The sequence below is a fragment of the Entelurus aequoreus genome, linkage group LG05, assembly GCF_033978785.1.
Source record: "Entelurus aequoreus isolate RoL-2023_Sb linkage group LG05, RoL_Eaeq_v1.1, whole genome shotgun sequence".
In the NCBI taxonomy this organism is placed as follows: domain Eukaryota; kingdom Metazoa; phylum Chordata; class Actinopteri; order Syngnathiformes; family Syngnathidae; genus Entelurus; species Entelurus aequoreus.
In genome coordinates this window covers 6369274-6377590 of record NC_084735.1, presented here as the reverse complement: position 1 = coordinate 6377590, position 8317 = coordinate 6369274, and the positions used below count along the sequence as shown (strand labels likewise).

Genomic DNA, 8317 nt, shown 5'->3' with positions numbered 1-8317 from the left:
TACAAGTAGTCCTGCACAGTGTTTACTTGTGTGTGATATCATGTGCGATACAAGTAGTCCTGCAGCGTGTTTACTTGTGTGTGATATCGTGTGCAATACAAGCAGTCCTGCAGTGCGGTTACTTGTGTGTGATATCATGTGCAATACAAGCAGTCCTGCCGAGTGTTTACTTTGTGTGTGATATCATGTGCAATACAAGTAGTCCTGCAGAGTGTTTACTTTGTGTGTGATATCATGTGCGATGCAAGCAGTCCTACAGTGCGGTTACTTGTATGTGATATCATGTGCGATACAAGCAGTCCTGCAGAGTGTTTACTTTGTGTGTGATATCATGTGCAATACAAGCAGTCCTGCAGTGCGGTTACTTGTATGTGATATCATGTGCAATACAAGCAGTCCTGCACAGTGTTTACTTGTGTGTGATATCATGTGCGATACAAGTAGTCCTGCAGCGTGTTTACTTGTGTGTGATATCGTGTGCAATACAAGCAGTCCTGCAGTGCGGTTACTTTGTGTGTGATATCATGTGCAATACAAGTAGTCCTGCAGCGTGTTTACTTTGTGTGTGATATCATGTGCAATACAAGTAGTCCTGCAGAGTGTTTACTTTGTGTGTGATATCATGTGTGATACAAGCAGTCCTGAAGTGCGGTTACTTTGTGTGTGATATCATGTGCAATACAAGCAGTCCTTCAGTGCGGTTACTTTGTGTGTGATATCATGTGCAATACAAGCAGTCCTGCAGCGTGTTTACTTGTGTGTGATATCGTGTGCAATACAAGCAGTCCTGCAGTGCGGTTACTTTGTGTGTGGTATCATGTGCAATACAAGCAGTCCTGCAGCGTGTTTACTTGTGTGTGATATCATGTGCGATACAAGCAGTCCTGCAGTGCGGTTACTTTGTGGGTGATATCATGTGCAATACAAGCAGTCCTGCAGTGCGGTTACTTTGTGTGTGATATCATGTGCGATACAAGCAGTCCTGCAGTGCGGTTACTTTGTGTGTGATATCATGTGCAATACAAGCAGTCCTGCAGTGCGGTTACTTGTGTGTGATATCATGTGCAATACAAGCAGTCCTGCAGTGCGGTTACTTTGTGTGTGATATCATGTGCGATACAAGCAGTCCTGCAGTGCGGTTACTTTGTGTGTCATACCGTGTGCGATACAAGCAGTCCTGCAGGGTGTTTACTTGTGTGTGATATCATGTGCGATACAAGCAGAGTGGACAGCAGGTTTACATCTAAATGTCCTCCAATAAACACACAATTTCAGTAAGGTAATAATCATTGAAGAATATAAACAAGTATCAGATAATTAGTTTGATATTACTTACACATACCAAGTCTGCAAGTGGCCACAAAAAACAATGACCACTCCACTTCAACTTAAAGACAACATTACACCTGGTTAATAATAAATGTTCTCCTCTGTTTGACTCATTTCACTCCATCAAAGTTCCACACAACTAAATAATAATACAGGTATGAAGGATTCCTGCTGATATCAATATCAGTATCGTATGGAAAGGGAAAGAGAGTTGTATCATGTGACATGTGCCCCGCCCACACAGCATGAAGGACAAGATGGCCGACACCAGGACAGCAGGACGCGCCCGCCGGCTCACTGCCGCCGCCCTGGAGAGGAACTTGTCCACGCTGGAGGAGAGTCTGGTCGCCATGCAGATCAGGATCCACAACCTCCTCCTGCGGTGACCTCACAGGGTCCACAACCTCCTCCTGCGGTGACCTCACAGGGTCCACAACCTCCTCCTGCGGTGACCTCACAGGGTCCACAACCTCCTCCTGCGGTGACCTCACAGGATCCAGAACCTCCTCCTGCAGTGACCTCACAGGGTCCACAACCTCCTCCTGCGGGGACCTCACAGGATCCACAACCTCCTCCTGCGGTGACCTCACAGGGTCCACAACCTCCTCCTGCGGTGACCTCACAGGGTCCACAACCTCCTCCTGCGGTGACCTCACAGGATCCAGAACCTCCTCCTGCAGTGACCTCACAGGGTCCACAACCTCCTCCTGCGGGGACCTCACAGGATCCACAACCTCCTCCTGCGGTGACCTCACAGGGTCCACAACCTCCTCCTGCGGTGACCTCACCAGCGCTCAGATTGCCCCTCCCCCCTTAGTAGGAATATTGTCCAGCCTGAGTAGCACAATAAACCTTGTAAAGCATGAAGTGTGTGACTAGCATGAATATAAATATAACATAAATAAATATAAATATAACATAAATAAATATAAATATAACATAAATATAAAATTAATATAACATAAATAAATATAACATAAATAAATATAACATAAATAAATATAAATATAACATAAATAAATATAAATATAACATAAATATAATATTATTGTAACATAAATAAATATAACATAAATAAATACAACATAAATAAATATAAATATAATATAATATAATTAAATATAAATATAATATTAATATAACATAAATAAATATAACATAAATAAATATAAATATAACATAAATAAATATAAATATAACATAAATATAAATATAATATAAATAAATATAAATATAATATTAATATAACATAAATAAATATAACATAAATAAATATAAAATAAATATAATATTAATATAACATAAATAAATATAAATATAACATAAATAAATATAAATATAACATAAATATAAATATAATATAAATAAATATAAATATAATATTAATATAACATAAATAAATATAACATAAATAAATACAACATAAATAAATATAAATATAATATAAATAAATATAATAAAAAAGGCATGTTGGGAAACGTTTAATCAGCAACATAACAGGAAGTAAGACGTGGGAAAATATAACTTTGATATTTTACAGCCAATAAAACGCTTTTTCAATTGTTTACATCTATTTAACACCAATGCACACAATCTTTGAAGATGCAAAGTTGTTTGTTTTGCTTTCATGCTAACATGCTAACAGCTAAAATGCTGGTGTTAACATGCTAACAGCTAACATGCTGGCGTTGGCATGCTAACTGCTAACATGCTAATGCTAATATGCTAACATGCTAGTACTCACAGCTAACATATTAGTGCTAAACTGCTAAGCGCTAACATACTAGTGTTAACATGCCAACAGCTAACATGTTGGTCTAAACATGCTAACCACTAACATGCTAATGCTAACATGTTAACCACTAACATACTAATGATAGCATGCTAACAGCTAACATTCTAACATCTTACATGCTAGTGCTAACATGCTAACAGATAGCATGTTCATGCTAACAGTTGACATACTAGTGCTCACATGCTAACAGCTAACATGCTAACTGCTAACATGATAGTACTCTACTAGTGTTAACATGCCAACAGCTAACATGTTGGTCTAAACATGCTAACCACTAACATGCTAATGCTAACATGTTAACCACTAACATGCTAATGATAGCATGCTAACAGCTAACATTCTAACATCTTACATGCTAGTGCTAACAGATAGCCTGTTCATGCTAACAGTTGACATACTAGTGCTAACATGCTAACCACTAACATACTAGTGCTCACATGCTAACAGCTAACATGCTAACTGCTAACATGATAGTACTCTCAGCTAACATGTTAGTGCTAAACTGCTAAGCGCTAACATACTAGTGTTAACATGCCAACAGCTAACATGTTGGTCTAAACATGCTAACCACTAACATGATAATGCTAACATGTTAACCACTAACATGCTAATGATAGCATGCTAACAACTAACATTTTAACATCTTACATGCTAGTGCTAACATGCTGACAGATAGCCTGTTCATGCTAACAGTTGACATACTAGTGCTAACATGCTAACCACTAACATACTAGTGCTCACATGCTGACAGCTAACATGCTAACTGCTAACATGATAGTACTCTCAGCTAACATGTTAGTGCTAAACTGCTAAGCGCTAACATACTAATGTTAACATGCTAACAGCTAACATGTTAGTCTAAACATGCTAACCACTAACATGCTAACATGTAAACCACTAACATGCTAATGATGGCATGCTAACAGCTAACATTCTAACATCTTACATGCTAGTGTTAACATGCTAACAGCTAGCATGTGCCTGCTAACAGCTGACATACTAGTGCTAACATGCTAACCACTAACATGGTAGTGCTAACATGCTAACTGCTAACATGCTAACACTAACAGCTAACATGTTAATGCTAACATGCTAGTGCTAACCACTAACATACATGTGCTCGCATGCTAACAAATAACTGCTAACATGCTAGTGCTAACATAACGCTGCCAAGTCATTTTAAAAGCTTTGAAGGACAAAAGCAAAGTGATGTTTGCTTCACAGGTCTGCTTCTTCCTGGTCCTGCATGTCCTCCAAAGACTTGAGGTAATCACGGGCCAGGATCTTCTTCGGAAGAATATCTGCCAGGAAAAAAAACATTTTAAGCTGAAACGTGCAGCATGCTAACAATATAGAGGACAACAAATACACAAAGCGGAATAAAATGCATTAATCAACATAAAAAAGTAAAAGTAAAACTACAATGACAATCAGGACACGATACAAATGTTACACATACATAGTAGCAGTATAGTACCGTTTTTGATTCATTAGTACCGCGGTACTAATGTAGTACTAGTGCTAACCAGCTAACCGCTAACATGCTAATGTTAACATGCTAACTGCTAACAAGATAAATGCTAACATGCTAAAGGCTAAAATGCTAGAATGCTAACCGCTAACATGCTAACTGCTAACAAGCTAACCGCTAACATGCTGGTGTTAACATGCTAACTGCTAACATGCTGGTGGTAACATGCTAACTTCTAACATAACAGTACTCACATGCTAACAACTAAGATGCTAAAGCTAACATGCTAAACGCTAACATGCTAACTGCTAACATGCAAACCGCTAACATGCTAACTGCTAACATGCTGGTGGTAACATGCTATCCGCAAACATGTTAACCTCTAACATACTAGTGCTAACAACTAAGATGATGGTGTTAACATGCTAAACGCTAACATGCTAACTGCTAACATGCAAATCGCTAACATGCTAACCGCTAATATGCTGGTGGTAACATGCTAACCGCTAACATACTAGTGCTAACAACTAAGATGCTAGTGTTAACATGCTAACTGCTAACATGCAAATCGCTAACATGCTAACTGCTAATATGCTGGTGGTAACGTGCTAACCGCTAACATACTGGTGGTAACATGCTAACCTCTAACATATTAGTGCTAACATGCTAACAACTAAGATGTTACTGCTAACATGCTAACCGCTAACATGATATTGCTAACATGCTCACCGCTAACATGCTAGAGTTAAAATGCTAACCCCTAACATGCTAATGTTAAAATGCTAACCCCTAACATGCTAACAGCTAACATGCTAATGCTAACGTTAAAATGCCAACCCCTAACATGCTAGTGTTAAAATGGTAACCCATAACATGCTAGTGTTAAAATGCTAACCCCTAACATGTTAACAGCTAACATGTTAATGCTAACATGCTAGTGTCAAAATGTCAACCCCCAACATGCTAGTGTTAAAATGCTAACCCCTAACATGCTAACAGCTAACATGCTAATGCTAACGTTAAAATGCTAACCCCTAACATGCTAGTGTTAAAATGGTAACCCTTAACATGCTAGTGTTAAAATGCTAACCCCTAACATGTTAACAGCTAACATGTTAATGCTAACATGCTAGTGTCAAAATGCCAACCCCCAACATGCTAGTGTTAAAATGCTAACCCCTAACATGCTAACAGCTAACATGCTAATGCCAACGTTAAAATGCTAACCCCTAACATGCTAGTGTTAAAATGGTAACCCATAACATGCTAGTGTTAAAATGCTAACCCCTAACATGTTAATGCTAACATGCTAGTGTTAAAATGCCAACCCCCAACATGCTAGTGTTAAAATGCTAACCCTTAACATGCTAACATGCTAAAGCTAACATACTAGTGTTAAAATGGTAACCCCTAACATGCTAATGCTAACATGCTAGTGTTAACATGCCAACCCCCAACATGCTAGTGTTAAAATGCTAACCCCTAACATGCTAACAGCTAACATGCTAATGCTAACATTAAAATGCTAACCCCTAACATGCTAGTGTTAAAATGCTAACCCCTAACATGTTAACAGCTAACATGTTAATGCTAACATGCTAGTATTTAAGGCGGGTCTTTGCTACAGTAATAATAATAATAATAATAATGGATTAGATTTATATAGCGCTTTTCTAGACACTCAAAGTACGTGCTACATGTGGGCGCAAGCTATGCACGGGGGGAAAAAGTACAATTTCAAACAAAAGTGCTGAAAATGAATGAAAATGTCACCTGTGAGAAATTGTAGTGTTTCCGTCTCCTCTGCGGTGTTAGCGAGGTCGCTGTAAGTCAAGCTGTTGTTTTGCTGGTTCAACGAGCTCAGCGCCAAATGCTGCACAAACAGCTCCTGCGATGACGAGTTCCGGGTTTTTATTTTGAAAGCGCCCAACTTCCTCCCGCACGACCACAACAACGGCTAGCTTGCTTACCGTCGCCTTGGTGGTGAGGAAGAGCGCGTCCTGGTTAATGTTGGACACATCCGGCGAGCTCTTCATGATGAGCCTCACTCTAGAAACGGGGAGGGAAATGTTCTTCTTGCTCCCCGGCGTCCCATCGTCTTTGTGCTGGCTCCTTTTCGACATTTGCACCGCGCTGGCGAGCTTCGACACGGTTGTTTTCAAGCCGGACTGAAGCTTTCTTCTCCTGGCAAACATGCACATATTCGCTCATTGCGTTGGCTCAGCGCCCCCCTGCTGGAGTGGAGTGGAACTGCTCTCGCCGGAAACAACAAAGTGGTATTAATTATTAATAGAATTGTACAAGTTATGATTCATTAATAATAAGCATTGATATATTAATCATAACCAGGTTATGATTAATAATAAGCATTAGAATTATTAATACTAATCCAAGTTATGATTAATAATAAGCATTGATATGAATAATAACCCAAATTATGATTAATAATAATAATTTATATTATACATAATAACCCAAGTTATGATAAATAATAAGCATTTATATTATTCTTAATAACCCAAGTTATGATAAATAATATGCATAGATATTATAAATATTAACCCGAGATATTATAAATATAAACCTTGAGATTATAAATAATAAGCCTTGTTATTGTAAACAATAAGGCTTGTTATTAAATCAATAGGGGTATTTATTATAAACAATAAGGCTCGTTTTTATAAACAATAAAGTATGTTATTATAGACAAGAAGTTATTATGAACAATAAGGCTTGTTATTAGGAATAATACGGTAGTTATTCAACAACATTAAGGCTAGTTTTATAAACAAAAGTTTAGTTATTATAAACACAAAGGCAGCTTTTTTAAAACAAAAAGGTAGTTATTATAAACAATTGTTATTATAAACAAAAATGTAGTTATTATGAACAAAAAAGTAGTTATTATAAACAAAAAAGTAGTTACAAACAAAATGGTAGTTATTATAAACAAAAATGTAGTTATTATAAACAAAAAAGGTAGTTATTATAAACAAAATGGTAGTTATTATAAACAAAACGGTAGTTATTATAAACAAAAATGTAGTTATTATAAACAAAAAAGTAGTTATTAGAAACAAAAAAGTAGTTATTAGAAACAAAACGGTAGTTATTATAAACAAAAAGGTAGTTATAAACAAAATGGCAGTTATAAACAAAAAGGTAGTTAATATAAACAAAAAAGTAGTTATTATAAACAATAAGGTAGTTATAGACAAAAATGTAGTTAAAATGAACAATAAGGTAGTCGTATACAAAAAGGTAGTTTTTATAAACAAGGTAGTTATAGTAAAAAGGTAGTTATAATAAACAAGGCAGTTATAAAAACAAGTAGTTATTATAAATAAGGTAGTTATTATAGACAAAAATGTTGTTATTATAAATAAAAAATGTAGTTATTATAATCAACAAGGTAGTTTTTATAGACAAAAATGTACTTATTATAAACAAAAATGTAGTTATAAACAAGGTAGTTATAGACAAAAAGGTAGTTATAATAAAGAATAAGGTAGTTACAGACAAATAGCTAGTTGTTATAAACAAAAATGTAGTTATTATAAGCAATAAGGTAGTTATTATAAACAATAAGGTAGTTATTAGAAACAAACATGCAGTTATTAGAAACAATAAGGTAGTTATTGTAAACAAAAATGTACTTATTATAATCAACAAGGTAGTTATTATTGACAAAAAATCTACTAATTATAAACAAACAGTAACAA

At 36.3% G+C, this 8317-nt stretch overlaps 1 protein-coding gene across 1 annotated transcript; it reads right to left on the bottom strand.

Annotated features, from left to right (window-relative positions):
- Positions 1-2801: 2801 nt before the first annotated feature.
- LOC133650092 (chromatin accessibility complex protein 1-like) lies at positions 2802-6811 on the bottom strand. The gene is made up of 3 exons (XM_062046914.1): positions 6566-6811; positions 6369-6483; positions 2802-4425 (listed from the first exon to the last, which is right to left on the bottom strand). Exons 1-3 carry the CDS (start codon positions 6794-6796, stop codon positions 4343-4345), a joined length of 429 nt encoding a protein of 142 aa, XP_061902898.1. The 5' UTR covers positions 6797-6811; the 3' UTR covers positions 2802-4342.
- Positions 6812-8317: the final 1506 nt, after the last annotated feature.

What these genes read in the sequence shown, in the direction of transcription:
- LOC133650092 (XM_062046914.1), bottom strand. Translation starts at nt 6,796, where the DNA reads ATGTGCATGTTTGCCAGGAGAAGAAAGCTTCAGTCCGGCTTGAAAACA. An exon ending in TCCTCACCACCAAGGCGACG is followed by an intron (nt 6,484 to 6,565) that starts GTAAGCAAGCTA and finishes TCGTCATCGCAG; the next exon opens with GAGCTGTTTGTGCAGCATTT. An exon ending in AACACTACAATTTCTCACAG is followed by an intron (nt 4,426 to 6,368) that starts GTGACATTTTCA and finishes TTTTCCTGGCAG; the next exon opens with ATATTCTTCCGAAGAAGATC.